This window comes from Octopus sinensis, linkage group LG3, assembly GCF_006345805.1.
Source record: "Octopus sinensis linkage group LG3, ASM634580v1, whole genome shotgun sequence".
NCBI classification, from domain to species: domain Eukaryota; kingdom Metazoa; phylum Mollusca; class Cephalopoda; order Octopoda; family Octopodidae; genus Octopus; species Octopus sinensis.
Genome location: NC_042999.1, coordinates 77,992,072 through 78,017,741, shown reverse-complemented (window position 1 = coordinate 78,017,741; position 25,670 = coordinate 77,992,072). Strand labels below are relative to the sequence as shown.

General features: G+C 34.7%; 1 protein-coding gene across 2 annotated transcripts in view; it reads left to right on the top strand.

The window, feature by feature from the left end:
• Positions 1 to 25,670, top strand: part of LOC115209828 (serine/threonine-protein phosphatase 2A 56 kDa regulatory subunit epsilon isoform) — a 259,628-nt gene that overhangs the window by 169,426 nt on the left and 64,532 nt on the right. For both annotated transcript variants that reach the window (XM_036501105.1, XM_029778389.2), the window contains exons 4-5: positions 12,233 to 12,325; positions 21,145 to 21,275. In XM_036501105.1, coding sequence (XP_036356998.1) covers positions 12,233 to 12,325; positions 21,145 to 21,275 — 224 coding nt within the window. The remainder of the gene's footprint in view (positions 1 to 12,232; positions 12,326 to 21,144; positions 21,276 to 25,670) is intronic.

The following is a 25,670-nucleotide window of genomic DNA, read 5'->3' as shown; positions in this document are numbered from 1 at the left end:
ACCAAATCGTTAACAGTTTTGCTTTAAATGTACCATCAAATGTTATGGTATATTGTTCTTGACAAAATGTACAGTTTTTCTAATTTGTTTAGATTACTTTCTAGTTAGCATGCAAACAACTTCGACACTCAAACTGTCTGCTAGTATTTTTCCTAAAATGATATGACATTATTCATATTTGAAATGACCAATTTGGTCTGAATCACTATCATACTGTTGCCTATCTATTTCATTTTCTTGATACTATCACAAACCTATAATGGAATACTGATCCTACATTTGGGATAATACTATTGTTACACGGACTGACATCTTAATACTACATCTAGAGAAAGGTAATCTGATTGATTGCCGTAAAGTTACTCACCAACACATTCCAGCCTCTGGCTCCTCTCCTTCACTTTTCTATCACCTCTACAGTGGCCTCTGCTTCTTGGAGCTGGTTGGCTTTGTGTCACTCTTCTCAACCACTTTAGACTCACTTGTCTCCTCTTTTCATCACCTATGCTGCATTTTCACCCAACTAACTACCACGTTTGGTCTTTCTCTCAGATTTTGAACTCTGGAATTCTATTTTTGCCTTGTTTTTCTTGCAACCATTGGAATGTTAAATGCATCAATTTCACCCTTCTTAAAGGGCCTTCAGTTTTGACCATTCCAATAAATACATTAAAAAAATGTGCTTTAGAATAGCTTGAAACTAGCTAATCCAACCAAATCCTTAAAAATTAGATTTTACAGTTATCATTGTATTGATGGAAATGTACTAGTGTTCAGTCCTTTCCAATCACTGGCATCATAGAAATATGGTTATTTGACTGATTATGATGATGCAGGTGATATTTTCATCCCAAAGCATTAGTTGTCAGAAATTCAATTTATTTTGTTTGGTTTCCTTGAAAACTGATTTGACTGACCACAATTATCACTATTCATGAATTTTGTCATTGCCTTGTGGAGTAATACAGATCTTAAATAATCTGATATTTTGTTTCATTGTTTATCTTTTTTACTATAGTTATTTGGATTGGTAACTTAAATCACCTCTCAATTAACTTGACCATTTATCTTAGCATTTGTTTCAACATCTCCCTCACAATTTTTTTCTTTGAGTTAATTATCGAAATGAGAATAAGATATTTTAATCTATAGTTTGGGCTCACACAAGATACTTCCATTTGTACTGACCTAAAGTATCGTTTTACAGCTATAATCAATGAATTCAAATAATTTTGGCATCAGCAACAAATACTTTCAGTTACTCCAGCTGGGTTTTTTATTTCACTTAACCCCTACAATACTTCAAAAGCACCTTCTTCCTTTATCACTCTTCAAACTCATCCTATTACCAGCATTTAGTTTGACCACTTTTCCTACATGAGGATCATTCATCACAGCTTTCCTCTCACTGAAATCCTTGTTTCCACGGACTTCAACTTTCAGATTTCTTTTTCACCTACCCACCTCACTAACATTAACCCAGCTAGTGCAGAAAATGAAATTTTTCTTATTCAAAATACTCTACATCTACTACACATTACATTTATGTCTTTTACTAACCCCTATTTTAATACATGCAAAGCTTTGATCTCTACTGTGTCACTATATGTAACCATACTCAGCAACCACAACATCAGTTTTCATTCATTCAAGCAAGCTAATTAATTGGATCTAACTCTGATGATTACCAATAATTACTTCACCATGTCTATTGAATGAATGACAAAAACATCCCTCTGGGTAATGTTCCTCTATGACCCACAATTATATAACCTTCAAAATAGGCTATGACATTGAAATATGAACAAAAAAATAAATAAATGAATAACAGCCTTCAACAGCTGGAGAAAATACCCCAGTGTTGTCAAATAAGTTTTCTTCACAAGCATAATTTGCAAGAGAATCACCAACATTTACTTCATTTTGAAACTCTATTCAATGATTTTCCCAATTGCAGTTGTATATTCTGGTCTCTTAGCATGTGTGTGTGTGTGTGTGTGTGTGTGTGTGTGTGTGTGTGTGTGTGTGTGTGTGTGTGTTATTCAAGTTATAGTTTACAAACAGGGTTACACACACATACTCTACCCTGCAATGTTCAATTGCATGTAAACTCCAAATCTGGCTTTGCATCCAACTGAACATTACATACATCATCATCATCATCATTGTTTAACATCCACTTTACATGCTGGCATGAGTTGACGGTTTGACTGAGGACTGCACCAGGCTCCAGTCTGATCTGGCAAGGTTTCTACAGCTGGATGCCCTGCCTAATGCCGACCACTCCAAGAGTGTAGTGGGTGATTTTTACATGTTTGGATGGTGCTTTTTATGGCCACATTTGGATTATGCTTTTTACGTGTCACCAGCACGAGGGCTTGTCACGCGATACTGGCATTGACCACTCTTGAATGGTGCTTTTTATGTGTCACCGGCATGAGAGCCAGTCAGGCGGAAATGGCAATGACCATGCTCAAATGGTGCTTTTATGTGTCCATGTGTCATGGGAGCCAGTCAGGGAACTGGTAACAACCGCATTCAAATGGTGCTTTTTACATGCATTGGCATGGTACCAGTCACACAGCACTGGTATCAAGCATATTTGTATGGTGCTTTTTATGTGCCACTGGCATTGGAGCCAGTCTGGCGGGACTGGCATTGACCACACTCGAATGGTACTTTTTATATGCCACTGGCACAGGTGCCAGTCAGGCAGTACTGGCATCGGCTATGACAATGATTTCACTTGACTCAACATGATTACTCAAGCACAGTATATTGCCTAATGGTTGAAAGGTATTCTTAAATGGGCCAGTTATGCGACACTGGCATAAGCCATGGTTACAGTCTCACTTGACTTGCCAGATCTTCTCGAGCACAGCATATCTCCAAAGGTCTCAGTCACTTATCATTACTTCTGTGAGGCCCAATGTTTGAAGGTTGTGCTTCACTACCTCATCCCAGGTCTACCTCTTCCACAGGTTCCCTCTGCTGTTAGGGTATGACACTTTTTCACACAGCTGTCTTCATCCATATCCAACATATGACCATACCAGTGCAGTTCTCTATCTTGCACACCACACCTGATGCTTCTTATGTCTAACTTTTCTTTCAGGGCACTTTCACTCTGTCATATATGCACAGACATTACAAATCCAATGGAGTATACTAGCTTCCTTTCTTGCAAGCTTACGCATGTTCTCAGCAGTCACAGCTCCAGTTTCATTGCCATGTAACATGGCAGTTTGCTCATGTGTCATACAGTTTACCTTTCATTCTGAGTGAGAGGCCCTTTGTTACCAGCAGAGGTAGGCGCTCTCTGAACTTGGCCCAGGCTATTCTTATTCTAGCAGCTACTCTTTCAGAGCATCCACCCCTGCTACTTACTGACTTGGTCATACATATGTAAACAAATCTTCTGATAGATCTCTTTTTTTTGCCCTCCTGTGAATTTGGTTTCTGTCTAATAGTATCCTCCAACTAACACCATCTCAGCATTCATCTCATTGAATTTGCCAGTTATCATTCTCTTGCTCTTATAGCTACTATAGACTATTCATTAGAGAACTTCAAAATATACTTGATGATTTTACAATTTGTAAATTTATTCTGCAACATAGACATTATGTATTTGAAAGAGGTAAATCCACAACATAATTCTATCTCTTTCTCTCTCTCTCTCTGAAACTTACAGTAAGAAGGGCAATACCTATGACTCTTTTCAGGGTCTCTGTAATTGATGGAAGTTATCTTCAGGCAGGTGATTAATTTGTATGTTGGCTTTGTGGATTTTTTTAGAAGTGCCCAAAGACCAGTAGGTGGTGTTAAACCAAGCAATAGGTTGAGCCCATTGTCCGATAACAAGAATGGCTCCTCACAAAGCTGAGGCCATAGAAGACACTTTTGCAAAATCACAAAACACTATGCTGTGGGATTGAACTGCAGATCTGCTCACAAACAGCACTGAAATCTCAAGTACCCTACAAATGTCAGATGTAATAATCTCTACTGACTTATTATGAGCCTACATGTGTTGTGCGCCCAAGACTATACTACAGAGGATGGGTTTCCTCTTTATATTAATATTCTTGAATCTGTCGTCTTTAGCTGTGCTTGTGTTATAACCTTGGAAATAATACCTGTTAATTACTCTCTAGATATTCTTGTAAATGCAATTTGAGAAGCCAAGCAATAAAAAGTCTCAAATGTTGCATATGACCAAGGTTTCTTCATCTCATCTGAGCCAGGAAATACATTAGCCCTAGACATCTGCGAACCATTTAGAAATCACATCTTACTTTTGTGCACATTATATATATATATATATATATATATATTATATATATATATATATATATAATATATATATATATATATATATATATATATATGTAGTACAAAGCTTTCATTTCACACTTTCACAAAAGTAGCTTTTTTTCCTGAGGTGTAGTCTATCTGCCTCATGTGATGCAATAATTTACCAAAACTGTATTCTTTTTAAAATCCCTTCTTACTCAAGATTTTTCTCCAGCTAGTAACAATTAATCTGCTAGATATAGCCAAATACTCAAATCACACTTTGCCATCTTGAAACGGGAGGGTCACTTTGGGTAGTGTAGTCTTAGATAAACAAAAATTTCGGACACGAGATCTGCTCAGTCAAAACTACCTGGTGCTAAAAATAACTGCAACAATTGAAATTGAACTCTACCTCAATTAATTCTCAACCATCTTTCCAACTCTGGAAGTTTTTAAAAGGCTGAGGACACCAAGTTTTCTTCTATGTAATTGTGTCTATTGCAAAACACACACACACACACACGTGCACACATACACACTTGTTTTGTCAATGAATCCAACTTTAAATTTACATTAGGTGCAGCTGTCTTTCATTGCTAATTTTTTCTAACTTGTATAGAATATTAAATTAGCTACAATCTTCCATGGCCTAGCTTTCTCATTACACCTGAAATATATCTCCAAATATTAGGCTGTCAATATGTTCTAAATTGAGTGATTGCTTTCAAAGAAAATTTCCCAAATTATTACTGGTTTTTATCTTTATTAACCCAAGGTGAGATTATAAACAATTAAGGCAGGCTGGATTTAAGCTGCAGAATAATTGGCACTAAATGAATGAACATCATTTCTAGTGCTGGTTCCAAATTGTTGAACTATATAAAATCACTGAAGTTTTTTGATATTTTTGCCCAGTTTATCTCTTACTTCAGAATATGCTTTGTTTTGGCACTTCAGTAGCATCTAGGAATTTTTTTGCAACTCCAGAGTTTGATTAGGTTTTGGCATTTCAAAGACACCCAAGAATAGAAATTTTATCATATCTTCTGGCTTAGAATATGATGCTGTAGCACTTTCATCTTGTATGATGTTTGTTGAGTAAGATGGCTAAGTACATTTGAAATATGTTTGCTTAATGGTGTTCTCTTATTTTTACTTTTTTGCTGATTTCACTCAATGAACTGTGACCATGTTGAGGGACCACTTTAAGGGTTTTTAGCCTATAGTATATTTATTTCAGTCAGTTATTTTATTGAATTACCAAGCTAAACTTTCTGTGATAACACCTGTAAACATAAACACTCACTCACTTTAATGTCCACCTTTCCATGCTTGCATGTGTCAGATGGAATTCATTTAAGCAAGTTTTTTTTAACTGGATGCTCTTTCTGTTGCCAGCTCTCAACTGTGTCCAAGTTAGGTAATATTTCTCCTTGGCTAGACAAGTTTTCATGAAAGACTAGAAATGAATGACACCACTTGTATGATGCTTGCTTACATCTAGCATATAATTTCAAGACAAAAAATCACAGACAGAAACACACATCTATGATGGGCATCTTTCAGTTTCGACCTACCAAATCCACTCACAATTCTTTGGTCAGCTCAGTGCTAGAGCAAAAGACACTTGCTCATGGTTCCACACTGTTGGACTGAACCCAAGATTATGCAGTTGGGAGGCAAACTTTTTTATGCCTGCACCCATGTATCCCCCCTACTTGGTCAAAGAGACTTGTCTTGCAAGTTACTTACTACTTTGCTAGTGCAGGTGCCATGAAAAAAGAACCCAGTATGCTCTGTAGAGGGTTTGGTGTTAGGAAGAGCACCCAGCTGCAGAAACCATGCCAAAGTAGATATTGGAGCTTGATGCACTCTTCTGGCTCATTAGATCCTGTCTAACCATTCAACCCATGTCACATAGAAGATAGACATTAAATGATGATGAAATATCTCAACAATCCTCATCATTTATAGACAGATCATAGTTTTTGTCTCCCAAATTTCACTTACAGGGTATCAGTTAGGTTGAAGAACAGGAGAAAATGTTACTCAAACCTGAAATCACAGAGTGGTGAAGTGAACTTTTTAGCTACACTGCTACTGTTTTAATAGAATTACTAGTTCAGTATCTATAAAAATGTAACTGTTGATACATTTACAATACACATTCTTAAGTATTTACCAAGAATATTAAAATCAACTTTTCCTAAAGAGCTGCAAGGGTTGATTACAAGTAAATCTGTTGGTCATCTCCAGAGCTATGAATATTTTCACTCTTGTGTGTAACTGAATTGAAGTGTCACTCATCATAGAAGTTATTATGATAACAGCTATGGCATATATTTTAGCCTCAGTCACCGTTACTTTCAGCTTGATTACTTTTCAACTATAAAAAATAACTCCAGTACTAAACTTAATGAAAAACAAAGTACTTGTGTAGATTCTAGATCCAGTTTATCTTGTTTATCCTGTTATCTTACTAAACTCCAGCTATGTTGCCTGTGATACACCAACACATTGTCCAATTTATACAATGTACAATAGTTTTTCTGCCTTAGAGTTTCTTGCTCAGTAAACTTACACTGAGCTATAGAAGGGATTTGGTTTCATGCAGTGGATAACCATGTTGCTATCAGTATCTAGTGCTTCTTTGTTACACACTAGCAGCTGTTGCTAGCAAAAGCTTGCATATTCATTAATTGGTCTGCTCTTTCTCACAGAAGTATTGATATTAATTGATCAGCTGTTAAATTTACTTTAAATTCTGCAACATAGTTGCCTAATTTATTTCCATTATTTATATATATATATATATGTGTGTGTGTGTGTGTGTGTGTGTGTGTGTGTGTGGTGTGTGTGTGTGTGTGTGTGTTAATTTTGTATGTAGTACATACAATAGTACATACCAAAATACATTGTTGGAAAATTTGCACTTGCTATTGAATCAAGATGTAAGCTAGTACATTATTCCCTTGAACAACCTACCTAACTCTGCTATATCAGTCTATGTTGAATGTAGATCCTAGTAATCATGAAAGGGCATCCAGCGATACTTTTTATCCAAATTTACACAACCATCTGATTCTTACCCCCCCCCACCCACACACACACTTTAAATGAAACTACATAAACAATATTTGAGTACCCTACAATTGTAGAATGAAATATATTTATGGATAAAGTCAGTGTGTGAACAAACTTCATTACTTGTAGCTTCATAGTAGTAAAAAAAAAATGAATCCATCAATGGACAATATAAAACTTGTAACCTTCAGCAAAGGCTCACAAACTTATTATGAATCTGTGTGCCTCTGTGTCCCCTTCCTCAAATTCAGATTTATCAATTTTGCTACTCTAGTTTATCAACCCTGAAAGAATAGAAGTCATTTGACTTTGGTGTATTTGAACTCAGAGCGTAAAAATTGTTACTAAATAATAATACAACAGTGCATTTTGTTCCACATTCTACTGCTTCTGCCAGTCACATTGGGCTAAGTGCTTCAAAGCTGCTTAGCTACTAGTAACACGTTTAATATGGTATGACACTGTGGAAAAATTAAAGACAAAGTTTCGGTGGAGTTTTTTGTGTTCCTTAAAAATGGAACAGGATTGAAGCACTTGAAGTTTGAAATTGCAAATAGAAGAGCTAATGGACTGACAAATAGTATGAACAGAGATAATAGGTGATTCACAGAATCCCATATGCAAAATAATTATTTATTGAAATTTTGCTTTTAGATGGGAGAAAGAAAACAAAAGCCTGGCAGTGTTTATTGGTCACTCAAAGAAAAGGGAAAATAATTTCAAGAAAGAAATAAGCCCATTCTTTGTTTGCAAATAAGGATCAACTAAAGGCATCTGTCACTGTATTAAGATCTCATTAGAATAATATAGTATACTCAAGCTTAATGATATCTATAAAAAAAAAAAATTTTTTAATTAAAAAAACAAAAACATGTCTAGGATTGTTTCTTGTTTCAAAAGTCAGACTATTACTTTAAGTTAATTTATCTTAAGACTGAAGGAAAATCTGAATTCATGGCTTCAAGCATAAAGCTTTCTACTTAATCTTTAAGTCTTGACTTTTTAAAAGAAAATTCAAAAGTTCCTTTGAATTACAATGCAATTTTGTCACATTATTTGGAATGAAATTACTTCCACTCCTTGTTGTCTACTAATAGACAACCAGTATATAAACTTTTGTTATATTTTTAGAACAGCACTAGTACATCATAGCTACTTAAATAGCAAATTGTATCAGAATTGGTAAAGATACTGCTCTAGGCAACAGTTTGTTGCAGTCCCCTCATGAAAAGGTGTAATATTTTATTCATAATTTATAGTAATACTCAACATTTATAATTTTCGGTTTTAATGTCCTCTGTCCAAAGAAAAGTGGGTGGATTTTGTTTATCTTTAAATCAATTGATTTGAAGAGACAATCGCAAATGTTAGGTAATTAGGTCAGAACAGCTCCTGCAAATTTTGGCTATCAAAATTTTATGTGCTAATTGAATGAATCATCTCACAAGCAAACAGTATTCATATAGCTTAGTTGTTAAGCAATTTAATTGAGCATTTTGCTTAGAGCTAAGTCATTACATCTATTTCTTCCTTTCTTCTCTATTTCTGTCATGTAAATCTTTGTCTAAAATTAAACTAATTATCTAGTTTGGTTTTGAGGTATGTTTTCCCATTTCAATTCTGTATCAATTGAATCGACCAACTGCTTGCACATTGTTCTTGCTTTCCAAAGTAACACTATTGAAAAATTTTTCATTCTATTCCAGTAAATATTTTTTATATGCTTCTTTGCATTAAAGTTTGTATGTTCATGTTTTTGTATTTCCCCAGTACATGCTAGCATAGAAAAACAGATGTTAAGCCAGCAATATCTATCTCCTTATTTTGTGTGTTTGCATGTGCATGCATGCAGGGGTGGGGTGGGGGGTCAGATTTAAATGAGACTTAAAATTAAAAATTTTTCTATAGTTTTGTTGCATTTCTGTTTTTATATATTTTTAATACTGTCCTATTTTGTTGTATGTCTCTTAGAAAAATTTCGTTATTAAAAGACAAGAGGATGTACATATCTTAAAAATAATGCAATATAATGGTAATCCTGTTCAGTTGACTGAATACTTCTAATTCAACTACCTAGAGTATGATTGGTAGAGCTGGAGACCAAATATTTTGAAATTCTTAAGCCATAGCAGTCAACAAGGAGGGGGGTGAATTCAGCAGAAATGTACATGAAAGCTGTGGTGAAGAGGGAGTGTGAGGAGTGTAGGGGCAGGGAGAATTCCCTAAGGTGTACCCAGTGCAAGCTGTGGTTACACAAAAGGTGCAGTGAAATCATAAGCAGGTCAACAGAAGACATTTTATATGTGGCAGATAAGCAGGAGTAATAAACACATGGGAAATAGATGCTCTCAGTTGCTTGTGAGGTTCCCTAGAGATAGCTTCTGTTACTTAAGTAACCTAATTAACTGCAGTAGAGAATGTTTTGAAAGAGCAGTTGTCAGAATAAGGACAGGCGCTCTCTCTTTATACTATGTAAAGCATGACTGGAAAAATCAACCAACCAACATTTATATCTGTTTATATAGATATACATACACACACACGTATATAATTATACATTTGTATATATTTGTTACGCATTTATGTACATATGTGCACACACACAATCCCATTTATTGTAGCCATAACCAATCAACTTGACAAACATCGACAAATATACAAATTCCAGCTGTTGGCGTGCGTGCATGCATGTGCGCGCGGGCACACACACACACACACACTACCATTGAAATAAATACATACTTTCTAACAGCCACAGCAAGCCATAAACTAAGTTTTACAAAAGAACTGTCCTTAATTAGTTTCAGTTAAATTCAACAACTCACAAAAGAACAATCATAGCTAAATCTAGGATATGCAAATTAGAAACACACACCCTCATAAAAACAAAAATGATCCATGAAGTAGTAGAGCAATAACAGCCAATTAGCAAATGCAAAACAAGACCACAGTCAAACCAATGATTATAAATATGCTATAAGAACCAAGTTGGCAACAGTTCTCACCTAAAGATCACAGAGGCATGAAACTTGAGTAACTAGACAAAAATTCAGCTTCAGTTAACCAAGATACTCTGCAACATATATTGAGCACATCTCACTCATTCAACTGACTCAATATTTGTTTGTGTGTTTGCTTACTTGCTTGCTATGTATATAGATATGTGTGTGTTTGTATGAATGTGTATGTAACTCAAATTCTTGCGGAAAGTGTATGTATGGTTGTGTTAGTCTGGGTATTCTCTGCTGAAATGAAAATGGTCAATGAGTGGAGCTGTATTCAATTCCCATAACACATACTTGTTGTTATCAAGAGACTTGTACATATTCCACAGTATATCTCATTGCTAGTCTTCAGCTAAGTGTCTTTTTACTAAAGTTCACTATAAATATTCATATAAACTACTTGAGGCTACTGCATTAAGTTTCTGCATTGACAGTAAATGGGAAAAAGTCAACCTCTGATATATACAATATAAAGGAGGTGTGATTTTTGCTCTTTGTAGAGAATGTTTTGCTTCAAACATATCTCTCACCAAGGAAGTGTTAAAAAAAAGACAATCTCCAATGACCAGCAGTTTCAAGTTTTCAGTTATTTTAGGTTAGATATAACCTCCTCCCCACTCTCTCACCCTCTCTCTTTCTCTCACTCAATCATTCTACACTGCACATCATAATCTTCACGTAATCTTCACAAATATTCACATGCATTGTGATTTGTAGCTACAACTTCCTCCATACTTGTGTGTGTAAGCATGCAGGAACACATATCTGTGCATTTACACATATTTGCTTGTGGTTAACCACAGGAGTGCAGATATAACCATGTAGTCTAGAAGGATTTATCATATAGTTCCAAGCTCCATTACACTCCCCATACAGTAGTTATCTTCTTTTATTATCTTACATCACCCCTCCAGTTACCAACCCTCATATGTTTCCAAACAAGGTAATATTCACCTATAGCCAGGCGCATGTTATTTTTCTACAGAAGACTAGAAATGAACAAAGCTGTATGTATGACAATGGTGCTTGTTTACAACAATCACATGTTGTTCAAAAAAAAAAAAAAAGGGCAGATGGACACACACACACATTCAAGCATGGCTGTGTGATTAAGAAGTTACTTCCCAACCACATAGTTTTAGGTTCAGTCATACTGTAAGGCATCTTGGGTAAGTGTCATCTAGAGGCTTGAACTGATCAAAACCTTGTGAGTGGATTTGGTTGACGGAAACTGAAAGAAGCCTGTGTGTGTGTGTGTGTGTGTGTGTGTGTGTGTGTGTGAGAGAGAGAAAGAGAGAGAGTATTTGTATTTTCTTGTTTTGATATTACATGATATTTGTAAATGAGCATCACTGTCATAAAAGCAATGTCATTCATTTCCAATATTCTGTGAAAACATGTCTGACCTTGGTAAAATAATACTTGGAAACAAGTGAGGATTTGGTGACAGGAAATCTGCCTCAATAAACTCCGGCCTAAGTAAGCAAGGAAAAGTAGATGTTAAAACTGATGATGATACACAAACTGGCTGCTTTCAGTTTCAGTCTATCAAACCCACAAGGGTTTGGCTGGCTTGGGGCTGTATAAGAAGACACTTGTCCAAAATGTTGTGCAATACCTGAAACCATATAGTTGGGATGTAAGCTTATAATCTATTCCTGCACTTACGTTTATATCTGTTTCAATTTAACACTGAAGTTCACTGTAACTTGTTCATATTATTTGTAAATGTTATTTCTTTCCATAATTCTTTTTAATATATATGTATAATTTTTTTCTTTCTTTCTCTTGTTATAGCTATCAACCAATCTTATAAAGCCTTTCTTTTTTTCTTTTTTCCCCAGATTGTCTATGAATTTTTCTTAAGGTTTTTAGAATCTCCTGACTTTGTGGCAACTTCTGCTAAAAAATTCATTGATCAAAAGTTTGTTCTTCAGGTGAGTTTACTTGGCTGAATATTCATATTGTTAAAATCAGTTTTTCTTTCTTTTTTTTTTTTTTTTTGCTTTGTAGCTGTCGACTTATTTTCAAATTTATGGTGAAACAGTTTTCTTTTAAATTTATTTCATCTATATTTCCCTACAAAACTACTTTATGTACAAACAAGAAACTGTTTTTTGTCTTTTTGCCCTGCTTACCAATCTTTTGATTTAGTTCAATATTAACTCTGTACTTTGAATTCTTAATACTTTCTGCCTATCTATTATATATATGGTGTGCTTCAACAACTATAGACACATTAGCACACATTCTAACTTTTTTTATGTACACATGCTCTCATGAAAACAATATAGATTATGTCTGTGCTTAGAGGTCTGAAAGTAATGGAACCAAACATGGCACACCAACAAACCGACCAATCATGTTTAAAATAATGTACTATACATTTATGGTCCCTAATTACAGCAAAGTGGATCTTTTTTTTTTTTTTTTACTTTTTGGAAAAAATAAAGGAGGAAATTATCCTTAGATCAGAGCTACTCTGTTACAGGCACCCAAGCAGTAGGTGGTTGTATGGGTAGCAGCAGTACTAGTAAACTGGGTGAGAGGTACTTGTTTTGTCCTTGTACATTATTTATGGTATTGCTTTTAAGACTATTTGTTGAGTATCATATCAATTTAACCACATGCACTCCATCACACACTAAAAACAGTGAAGGTGCTGGATCACAGCACTGCATAGTGTTTATGTGCAAGCACCATTATGACAAGACTTATGAACTGATTAACAATAACATTTTAGGGAAGTGCTATAGTTATTATGGATATTGAACATTACAAAGGAGATAAATACATTACAAGACCCACTACGAAAAAGTAAATAATAAGGTAATAATAAAAGGTAAATAATACGAATGAAATAAGTATTCAAAAGACAATAAAAGTCCCTCAAAAAATCTTCACAAGTGCTAAATTACCTTCCACAATTCTTACACCAACAGTCAAGTAGTATGGCCACCCCAATTGCAGGATTCGCATCAACATTATTGAAGACACAACATACATATTCAAAACAGGACAGATTTTTACCATTAAAAATTACTTTACATGTTCTTCAAGGAATTTAATATATGCTATCAAATGTTAATGATGTAATGATGATTACACAGGTCAAACAAAGCTATATATATATATATATATATATATATATATATATATATATATATAATATATATATATATATATATATATATAGTCCTGATATTATCTTAAAATATCATCACAAGATTTTTTTTAGAAAATGTTATTTACAAGTTCTCAATAATATGCAAAAATTGAAAAATATATTTAAAACATAAAATCCACATCTTTTTATTTTAATTTTTTAAATTTTTGTATGCATTAGTTTATTCTTTCTCTTTCTCACTTTCTCTCTAAAATATATTTCATCATCATCATCATTTAACGTCTGCTTTCCATGGGTTGGACGGTTCAACTGGGGTCTGTGAAGCCAGAAGGCTGCTTCAGGCCCAGTCTGATCTGGCAGTGTTTCTACGGCTGGATGCCCTTCCTAACGTCAACCACTCCGTGAGTGTAGTGGGTGCTTTTTACGTGCCACCCGCACAGGTGCCAGACGGAGCTGGCAGACGGCAACGGACGGATGGTGCTTTTTACGTGCAACGGCCACAAACGGAGGCCAGTCAGGGCGGCGTATGATCTAAATATTTTTTTGCACTTGTGCTAAGCAATCATATTCAATCTTACCCTGGCTATCAAAAAACTTATATTTGTGATATGTAAAGGACTGAAAATACAGGCTATTAAATGGTAGTTAGACCTGAAGACCTTGCTAGACTGTTGGATCAGTAAGAGTGCCTGTTGTGTTTACAAGGAGCAGGCATGTAATTGACATGATCTGTTGACCTAATGCTTTCCAGAAATACCTTTTATAAACCCTCAGTCTCTAAGTATTACAATTTGAAAGTTTGTTTCAGTAAACTCTGCAGTAGTTATTATTGTTATATCTGTTATGTTGATATGCTGACAAGTTTAACTCGCAAAGGTAATAAGTATTTGTTAACTGTGGGAAGCTAGTAATTAGATATTGGTGGTGTGTATGCATGTACAGTATCAGAATTTTAGAAGTAACATAAATTTTAAACTCCAAATCTAATTTTTATCCCGGGATAATCAGTACCAGAGGCTGCATTAATTTTGTACCTGAATATATTATAAATCACTTCAGAATACAAGGTCTGATCAATAAATATCCAGACTGCTGCCATAGTAATGAAGCTAAAGTACACAGTGTGAAGCTGCTTGGGAAAATTGACCTTGAACTCTGCTGAGCCTTCACATTAAGTTTTAATGTTCTAGCTCACTGCCACTGCTTACAGCTGAAGGTGTTTAGCATGTGATCATCGCATTGACCATGACAGAGAAAGTTGTCGTGGTGATACCTGCTCAGAGGCCTACACAAAGTTGCAGAAAGTGTCTGAAGAGAAGTGTATGAGATGCACACAAATATATAAGCGGTTCAGACGTTTCCAAGATGGCTGAAAAAATGTTGATAATGATGAACATTCTGGGAGACCCACAACCAGCAGAACAGAAAAACATTGCAACTGTGAAGGGAAATCGTCAATTCACCATCCATGAGTTATCAGAGCATGTGCAGATTAGTTACGATACAGTCCATTATCACTGAAGGTTTGGGTATGAGATGTGTGTCTGTGTGTCTGCCCAGCTTGTGCCAAAACTGCTTTCAGCTGATATTTTTTTTTAATTTGGCTTTAACAGAAAAAGCCAAGGCCATCAGTAAGATGATTTGGATTAATATATGTAATTCCTTTAGCTAGCATTCTATTCTATTGACTAATTATTAAAAGAATAATTTTGGCATTTTCCATTCCATAAAACCACTTAATTTCCTCAAATGATTTGTTTGTGTATGTATGTAGAGTAAGAGAGAACAGTTGTTTCTGCTTTTTTTTCTTGTTTTATCTCTTCCTTAAACTGATCTTGTAATATCTTTTACCTTTACATTTGGAATGTTATGTCCATTAGAGAGATGAAACTCAACAAAATTTCAAATAGAACTTGCTGTTACTAGATGGAAATATGTTAATAAAAAAATTTTTAACTGGCAAAGTATCAGTAGACATTGATTTCTGCTGTGATAACATGAGGATAGCTTATCTGCATATCTCTTGAAGAAATGTGACAATAACCTAGGCAAAAGATATGTGTCAGTAACTTAGTACATTAAGTACATAATGTAATGGTTTGTACATCGTTAGTTATCTCATTGATATTCATCCTTTGGATATTGATTAGATTTTAAGTTTTTTATACTTTCAATGTGTCAGCCTCAGAATAAGTTTAGATTAAAAAAAGAATCCTTAGAGAAACAGATTTTGCAAAAGCATTGCAAGGAATTGATAACCAAGTGTTTTGTATTACATAGTAAAATTATTGAAATATTGGCTTACGAGTTCTATTTTTAAAAAAAATAATATTAATGAAAAACAAATATGCTTGGGGGTCATTTTCCAGAGACGTCATTTAAAAGAGAACCATTTAAATGTATGAGACATAAAATTATCATAGGTAGTATGGTTTCCTTTATAGCTATTTGACATTGAAATTAACTTTCAGATGTTGATTTGTATCCATCTTCTCTCATGGCATGTTATTCCCAAAAGCAATTTTGTTAATTGTCAATCACATTGTTTAATGCTTGGAAAATTTATTCCAGCTTGTGTGAAAATTTCTGCCATCCAGATTTCAAACTGCTAACTAATGACCTGAATTTTATACTTTGATTTTTAATTCAATTTTTGCTGTTGTTAACTGATTTTAAAATGAGAAAAATAACTGTGCATATTGCTTAAATTTATAAGAAAAGGGTGTTTAATCAGTTTATACAGGGTGTTCAGGTTAAATTTTATAGTTTTCATTAAAGAAAAAGAGTATATAATATCCCATCCAAAAATAAAATATTTTAAAAAATCAAAGAATATCAACTACTTTATGGCTGGGAAGTAACAGCTTACTCAAAGTGTCTGCCCTCAGCTTCTAACACAACCTTTAAGCAGCTGTGGAAACTGGCGCATGCGTTCCTCATTGTGTCCTTGGGAAGATCTTCGAATACCTCTGGGCCACCAGCTCAGCCTTGGTATTGCTAGCAGAGCAGCTCATGTTTTTTTCTCAAACAAGTCCCCACATAAATTAATCAATGACATTACAATCAGGGATATCAGGAGGCCAGAATTTAGGGCTGGTTAAGTTATAGAAATTCTCCAATAACCACTACTCACTCTTTTCAGAGTTATGGCAAGGAGTTGAATCCTGCTGCCACTCATAATGGCCTTCCAGCAGTAACCCTCTATAGCTAAGAACTGACTGTGTCCCTTCCTGCTGACCGTGGCTTTGTAGTAGTGTCTGTTGCAGCTGTCCAATGCCATGTCTTACAGCCTTTACAGTGTTCACAGAGCATTGAGCAGCAGTTATGTCAAAAATTTTGACAGTGCAAATCATGACACAGGTAACTGTTTTCCAATATTCAGATGGCTTCCAGTCCTCTATGTCAGTTAACTCTTTCTCAACTACAACTTTAATCTTTATATGATCTAATGCTATTGACTGATCATCAATACATAAAGCTGGGTTTTTTTTTTCTTTTTTTTTTTTAAGACAAAATATTTTCAAATTTAGCTCAAGCACCTTGTATCTGGTATAGCAAAAGTTCAAAACAAAGCACTCCTTTAAGTATCAAGTGCAGCTGCTCATTTCTGTCTTTTGACAGGTCTTGCTTTTAGTCCTTCAGAATGTCCTGAACAGCTGGGTGGAGGGGCCTGTTGCCAACCATAAAACAAGTAGTACTGGATTATATGGTACCCATAGCAGGATTTTCCTGATCTGATTTGGGGATCATAAACCAATGGATGCAAAATGATGATATTGATGATGAAACCAATCTATATTCTGTTTCTTGCCGAGGCATTGTAAATATTTCAGTTCATCTAAGTGTAAATAATAACTTGTGTTAGTACAGCTCACCACCCTAAATAGAAAGAATACTATAAAATTATTGAGTTATTTTGAGTGGGTAATGCACAGGTTGAGTAATTTGTCGTAGATAGATCCTTTGCAAACAAAAACTTTTCTCTGGAAAATCTATCAACTTTTCTTCCTTTTCATAAACTAACACAGTGAGGGAGCCTCTATCTGGTTACTTTACATCTTAGAAATGCTATGCAAACCTTGGATCTTACTCTGCTATTGTAAAATATAAAAAAGAAGGGCATATTAAGTAATGTACTTCTGGATACACTATGAAATAGATGAGCTGGTCACAAATTTACGTGATCAAGATAGATTTGTAACTGAAGTGCAAACAATATGTTGACTAGCTTTGTAAATTAGGATATGATTTTTTAAAAAATTCATCCTAGAAAACGAAAGCTGGGTCAATTTTTTGATCATTTCAGTTCTTGTTGTAAGAAGCTTAAGTAATAATGTACAATTTGAAACTGATTGATTTAGGTCAATAAATCTTTCCTGTTGATCTACATTTTTATTTTGTTTTCACCTAATGTGGATTAAAGTTCTCATTTTTGATTTTAATGGAATCATAAATTGTTTTGATTCCAGTTACAATAACACATCTGTAATCTAATTTCTTTTTAGTTCACTTGATTGTTGTTGCACACTTGTCAGCATTAATAGCCTGTTTTTTTTTTGTTTTTTTTTTTACTATACTTCAGGGTTTGTTTCTTATTTATTTTTAAAATTTTGTTTCACTCAATTACTTTGCTTGAAATTGGCAAATACAAGCCTCTGGCATTTTCTGTTGGAGAGGAGATTGAATGCAACACTATTAGATCATCTTTTATTTTTGTTGGATAGTCAGGAAAATTACTGCCTCTGTTGAGTAGTACATCTTGTAGAAAATGTTAGACAATTGTTAATCGGTAGCATTTTGAGATAACCAAGTAAGGGTGTTTATCTGCACATTCTAACAAATAACAATATGCTGACATAGTTTAACATGAAATTTTGTTCAAATTGTATTTTGTTTCATGCACATGTTGGAGTCTAATGAAATTATCATTTTAATTAGATAATGCATTCTCTGGAAGTATTTTGACAGTAATGTAAATCATTTGACAATTCTCTTGAGGTCATGTGTAAATATAGTAATTTTAAATGACCAAACTGGGGCATATAAATATAGTGAAGAAGCAGAACACATGGCATTTCAAAAGCCTCTCCTTAGTTTTAATGAAATGAAAGAACTGAGTGAGAATTTTTAAATTACTGTGGTTGTGTAAAGGTGGAGCACCTTGCATGTAACTTAGAATTCTATCATTTTAGCTTTCTTGATTTAAGACAGTGCACAACTTCCATTATGGCAGTCATATTAACCATTTAAAACCGTTATTTACAGTTGTATTCCATTTCATTTGTTACATAATATGTAGTATTATTGCAAAAATAATTTGCATGCATGTGTGTGTGTTTAAATGTCAAGTATGATCTGACATGATACCATTGTTTTAGTTTCAACACACTATCTTAGATCAAATCATTTACCAGATGAATGCAGCTAAGGAATATACAACGCAAGAGTGACTGAAACTGTGGGCTATCACAAAACTAAGCATCTGACAGTATTGTCATTCCTGTGCAGTCTAAATTGAAATACTACTTAGGTTAACTTATTTATTTATTTTTGTTCCTTTAGTCTTGATGAAACCATTAGCATGAGTATAGCAAGGTTAAATTTTTTAAACTACTGAAATTTTTGAAAGAGACATTGTCCCAGTAATTTTCTAAATACGTATTTATTTACATGCATAAGTATGCTTGTGTATATGTGCACATTTCTTGAACAAACAACTTCTATACCGTAGCTGGTCCTGCTAGACATAGCAGCCAAATCACTCCTACCACACCTATTTTAAAGAAAGAAAAACACATTGGATGTCAGTATAGTCCTGGATGTGCCAACCTGGAAGAAAGATGAGGCAGTAGTCATTGATGGAATGTCTTTGAATATTAGTTTGCTAAATCAAAATCATGACTGACCTGGAACTGAACAGCATTGATTATAACACAAATTGGAAATAAAAACAAAATACATGTTACTTATAACTTTTTGCTGTTTCTATATACTTCATCACTGGGATGTTTGCAATGTTCTTTTGATGTAGTAAATTAATTTTGATTTGCAAAGATTGTCAATTTTATGCTGATTGTAGCATACAGCTGATAATGTGTGGACACTGGTTTAAGAAAATAATTGCTACATTTTAATATGCTTTACCCATGACATGATAAATGCATTTCTGATAGGGAATTGATGTATGTCTTCTTAAAGTAAATGGCAAGTCTGTAAAAGTACATTCTGCATCATCACCAGTTATTTTACTTGTATTTAAGTGTCATTTGTTGATGAAAGTCTATAATGTGTAGTTTTGCATTGGCTGTTTCTGTGATTAAGGTTTTTCAACATTATTGGAGCTTCAATTTCTTTAACTAAAGTGAAGGAATACATCTCTAACATTAAGAGAATTAATAAATTCTGGTGGATACAAACAACTTGTCATTAGTAACAGTGTTAACATTTACAGAAGTCTCTCCTGGAAGTTTTTTCATCATTTCACTGTTTAATTTGTTAATTTCTTCATTTTTATGCGGCTAAGGCAGTCATTGCACATTGTTAAAATTATTCTCTTGAAGATATAAATGTATTGATATTTTACTTCCTTAATTGAGACACACCACTCTTCATGAATATGTGCTTCATATCTTTGTAGTAACCATATATTATATGGAATAATGCACTGGCTGTCAATAACTTTTCTACATCCAATGCATGTGACAGCTGCATAAATGACTCAAAGGTCTATAGCTTCATTTCAAGTCATTTATCAAACCTCTGTATGTGATATACACTTCAAAAGAAATGTTTGGTTTTGTGCCTCAGTTAAAAACCACCACCACCACCACCATCATTATTATTATCATAAAGGCAATAGATTGGCAAAATCATTAGAACTTAAAGCAGAATGCTTTGTAGTATTTAGCTATGGATCCTTACATTCTGCTTTCAATCCAACCTAGATCAACTTTGCTTTTCACTCTTTCAGGGTCAAAAATGTAAAGCACCAGTCCAGTATTGGGCCAATTTAATAACCCTACTTTATTTTATCTATATATTTTGGGGTTTTTTTATGTCACACATTGTGCCTATGTGAGAAACAGTTATTATTAGGCACTAAATTCGGCAGAATCATTTGAGCAATGAAAAATGCCTTGCCAAATTTCTTCTGGTTCTTTACATTCTAAGTTCAAATCTCACCTAGATTAATTTTGTCTGGCCTCTTTTCAGAATCTATAAAAAGTGCCAGTCAAGTACTGGGCTGATATCATCAACTAACTCCTCTTTTCAAAAATAATGGCCTTTGTGACAAAATCAGAAATCATTTTTTCAACTAGTGAATTGGCAGAATCATTGATGTTGGAAAAAATACTTTGTAATATTTGTTCTGGTTCTTTACATTGTGAGTTCAAAGCCTAGTAAGGTCAACTTTGCTATTCATCCCTTGGATCAATAAAATATTATACAGGCCAATTACTGAGTCGATGGTATTGACTATTCCTCTCTTCTCAAAATTAATTGCTGGCCTTGTACCTAAATTAGAAACCATAATTATTATGGAGGTAGAAATGGTTTCAAAAATTGTTATTTTTAAAATTAGCTTTTGTCATTATTAAATTGAATCTGTTATTTGCTATCTTGTTTCAGTTATTGGAATTATTTGACAGTGAAGATCCTCGGGAGCGTGATTTTCTAAAGACAGTACTTCACAGAATTTATGGCAAATTTTTGGGTCTAAGAGCATTCATTCGCAAACAGATAAATAATATATTTCTCAGGTGAGTTTGTTAAATTATTTGAATTCTCTATCACTATCCCTCTTCTCTCATATATATATATATATATATATATATATATATATATATATTAAAAAAGTAACTATATGAAAGCATTATTGCTGTTAAAAACAGCAACAATGAGACAGTTAGCAAGACTTCTACCTTAATAGGTATAATATTAAATATTTGAATAAAAGAGGGTAAAAATACCGCTTGCCAAAGATGAAAGCGAAAGCTTCAAAAACCAGCAATCCTACATTAAATTCACACATGAGCAATGCAGTGAACACTTTAAAATATAGGCCTACTACCTTCAGAATGGAACTTGAAGATAGTTTACATACCCCCATATCAATTGATTTCATGCTGTGCATGAGAAAATATGCTTTGGAGATAGTAACCTCTATTTCCAAAATATTCACTATGTCAACTCATGTGCGTTTCGAACTTTAAACGTCCCACTCCGTTTAAAGAAAAAAAACTATCATAAACAATAAAAAAGTAACTATATGAAAGCATTATGTGGAACTGGTATGGGTGCTTTTTATGTGACATCAGCATCTACAAGATTACTTAGCTTGACATGTTTTTTCAAGCATAGCAAACTGCCAGGAGTCTTCTGCAGATCCTTTCTCACCACTTCATCTCACATTCTCCACATGTTTTCTCTACAATTAGGGATCAGCACCTCTTGATTCGACTGTCCTCATTTATATGCATTACATGGCCATACCAGTGCAGACTTCTTTTGCACACTACATCTGATGCTATGTATACTCAGTTTTTCTCTCAAATCACTCACACTCTGTTGTATATGCACACTGACATTACCCATCCAGCAAAAGCATACTGGCTTCATTTCTTTGAAGTCTTTGCATATCCTCAGTAGTCACAGCCCATGTCTCACTGCCACATAGCATAGCTGTTCATACATAGGCATCATACAATCTGCCTTTCACTCTGAGGGAGAGACCCTTCATTACTAACAGAAGTAGTAGCTCTCTGAACTTTGCCCATCCTATATTACCCAACCTTGTGCCAAAATTATTGTTATTATTAAAGATGAGTGGTGAGCTGACAAAATTATTTGGACACTGGGTAAAATGCTTAGCAACATTTCATCTGTCTTTACATTTTGAGTTCAAATTCCACTGAAGTTGACTGTGCCTTTCATCTTTATATGGTTGATAAAATAAATACCAGCTGAGCACTAGGGTCACTGTAATCAACTTACCCCTCTCCTAAAAATTATTGGCTCTGAACCAAAATTTGAAACCTTTGTTATTATAGATAGTGGAAGCTCATAAGTAGTGCCATGTCAGAGTAAACACCTTTAATATTAGTTAGCTACTTGGAATAAAGGTTGTCTCATAGTGAAGAAGAATCTTAGCACTCTAAGGTGACTGAATATAAAGATCATCTCATGTATGTAGGTAGTGGCTAGGAGCCTACAATAATAGCCTGAGGTGGCTGGGAATGAGGTCATCTCCATGATCTAGTTAAAGAAAGGTGTGTGTTGTTACCAAGAGAACTTACAGTAGACTAATGACAGCTGGATCTAGATTGTCAAGAGTGATGGAGGGGTAGAATAGCTTGTATATTTTACATGCTTTGTTGAAGCTGCCTATGAGTTGATCAGTATGTAAAGACCATACTGAGCTGAGGTTTTGATTTCAGTTGTATAGATCCATGTAAGAATTATATGTTGCAATGAAACTAGGGACAGCAGCTAACGACAATTGTGAGTTCTTAAAAATAAAATAAATAATCAAATTCAAATTAAATTTAGGATTGATTGAAAATAATCTCCAGATGCTATAGTCACTCATATTGTTTTAGAGTCTCTTTGGATATGATGCCCATTTATTGCTTTAATTGAAATGTCTTAACAATAAAGTAATTGTTGCTGAATAATCTCTTTTGGGGGAAATACATGTACTCTTAATACTTTTAATATTGTTTATTCCACCAGATAGATGACTAATGGAAATCAAATGCATAATAATAAACTAATGAAATCATTATGTTAAAATGACTGTCATCTTAGCATAATGATTGTGTCCTGGCTGCTTATTCCTCTCATTCATCCTGATTCTCATTAGCAGTCTTGTACAGTCATGTTCCCAACAGGCTGGTGAAAGGTGAACTGACACGATGAAACACCTGCAGTAGATAGGAATTCATAACCCATCAGGTTGAAGCTAATATCTTTTTGGGGCTATTGTTACACTATAATTTTCTCTACTCTCTAATAGTGATCACAAATTTTGATGGAGAGGTTGCTGTTGATTAAATTAACTGGTGACGGGTTGTTATGTTATCAAACATAGAGGCATAAGAAGCCAAACTACCCAGCTGAAATTAGAACTCCAAATATAAAAGGACTTAATACTTTTTGATATCCGATCTGGTTCTCTCTTATTTCTGTTGCTCTGTCATTTCTGGTGGTTAATCCTTTTTATCTCACCCCCCTCACTCCTGCCCAACTTACCTTTAGTTCTTTGTTACCAACTTTCTGACTTAAAGTGATCTAAGCTAAAAACTTCCATGAAAATTTCATGTTAATTTATGTTTCAAATACCAGGTTAATAAGGACAAAATTATTTTACTAAATTCTTTATTTTCCAAAAGCAGTGTATTTCAACAGAAATATAGTTGCAAAAAATTAATAAATTAGCAGTAGTACAGATGAAAATTTTACAGTCCTTTTGAAAATTGCAAGAGGGCTGGAAGTTTATAGAGAACTACGAAATATATATTTATACATATACTCAACAACCTGTGCACATAAACACATACTGATATGCATAAATATATAGTAAAACAGCATACTTTCTACTAACTATACACCATGATATACTTCTGTTGTGCGAGAGTACAATGCCCTCTGGTGAGAATGGACTGGACCACTACATATAAATAGTAGTGATCTGAGTAAGTGAGGTAGTTAACGATGGTCTCTCTTATGAATTATACTATGCCAGACTTGTTTGGGCACCTGCTGGCCTGTATCTTTAATGATTAGCAGCAGAACAGGAGTATTCCTGTGTCTGTGTGCCAGGGAATAGTGGTATTAATCAGGAAGGACCCGAACAAGGAAAGATGTAATTGACAATTTTAGGCCCATCACTCTGTAACACAGAGCTGAAGATACTGGCCAAGGTTTTTAGCAAAAAAGGTTGACGAAAGTCGTGGATGGTATCATCAGTGAGGCGCAAACCTGCACCATTCCCGGCAGGACCATGCACGATAATGTGGTCTCTGTTCGTTGATAATTCCCAGGTTCATCTCTTTTGGAAAGCTGGATCAGGTGTAGACTAAGGCTGGGAGCTTGGCAAGCAGTGTCGACATGTGGTCATGCTTTTCTCCCGCATGAGCAATGCTGGTGGAGAGGGTACCACCTTGACGTACTATAGAGGGCTGGTAGAGATTAAGTGTGATGACAGCCTGGAGGGAAATTCTAGGTTTCGATGAAAGTCAGCTTGCTAACCTGCATCAAAGGACTTTCGGTCCCTGGCTTGGCTGTGCTTCCGAAGTGCCTTGCCAGTTCGGGTTAAACTCGCAACACTGTGCTTCACAGTTTTGCCTACGTGCTCATGTTGCAGGCAGAGCAACAAAACTGTTCTGCATGCAATCGTACAGTGTCCGAGTCTCTCAGTTGTGTAGGTTTCTACCAAACAGGTACTGTCACAGCTGGGGATAGTACAGCTGTCAGCCAAATTGATTATTGAGATCATTCCACCATCTCCTCTAAAAGAAGAAAAATTCTGTTTTCTACTCATAGTAGCTATAGCGAAAGAGGTAATTTGGAAGATGCATGGAAGAGGTATCGCATCAGGCATCTTCGTCTCTGGGCATGCTTTGGTTAACCTCTTTTTATATCACCTAAGAGGGAAAGCATATCATCATCATCATCATTTAGCGTCCGTTTTCCATCTGGAGAAGAAATGCCTGACGGCAAAAAGGTATGAAAGAAGATGGAAGAAAGTAGCCCGAATGTTGGGTATGTAAGCGTCTAATTAAGTGGAGTAAGAAAAGGATAAAGTAAACGGTTCAACGCAGGAATATGGTTGGTGGGGTCAAGCCCATTCCAAGTCCATTCATATTTTGTTTCTTCATCCAAAATTATAATGTATTTATTCATATATGTAATATCATTTGATAAGTCCCTGACCCCATTTGTCCATTGTATTGTCCCCTCTTTGTTTAACTCTTGTGGTTTCAATAAAATCATCATGCTGGTTCCACAGTTCGTGTGTTGATAGTTCAAAGTTTACAGTTCGAGTTAGTGTGTTGGATTGTTGGTTCTTAAAAGATTGTTGTTACATTCCGTGTGGTTACCAATGTTTGTTTCGATTATATTATTACACTGTTGCAGTGTATTTGTTTATCCAT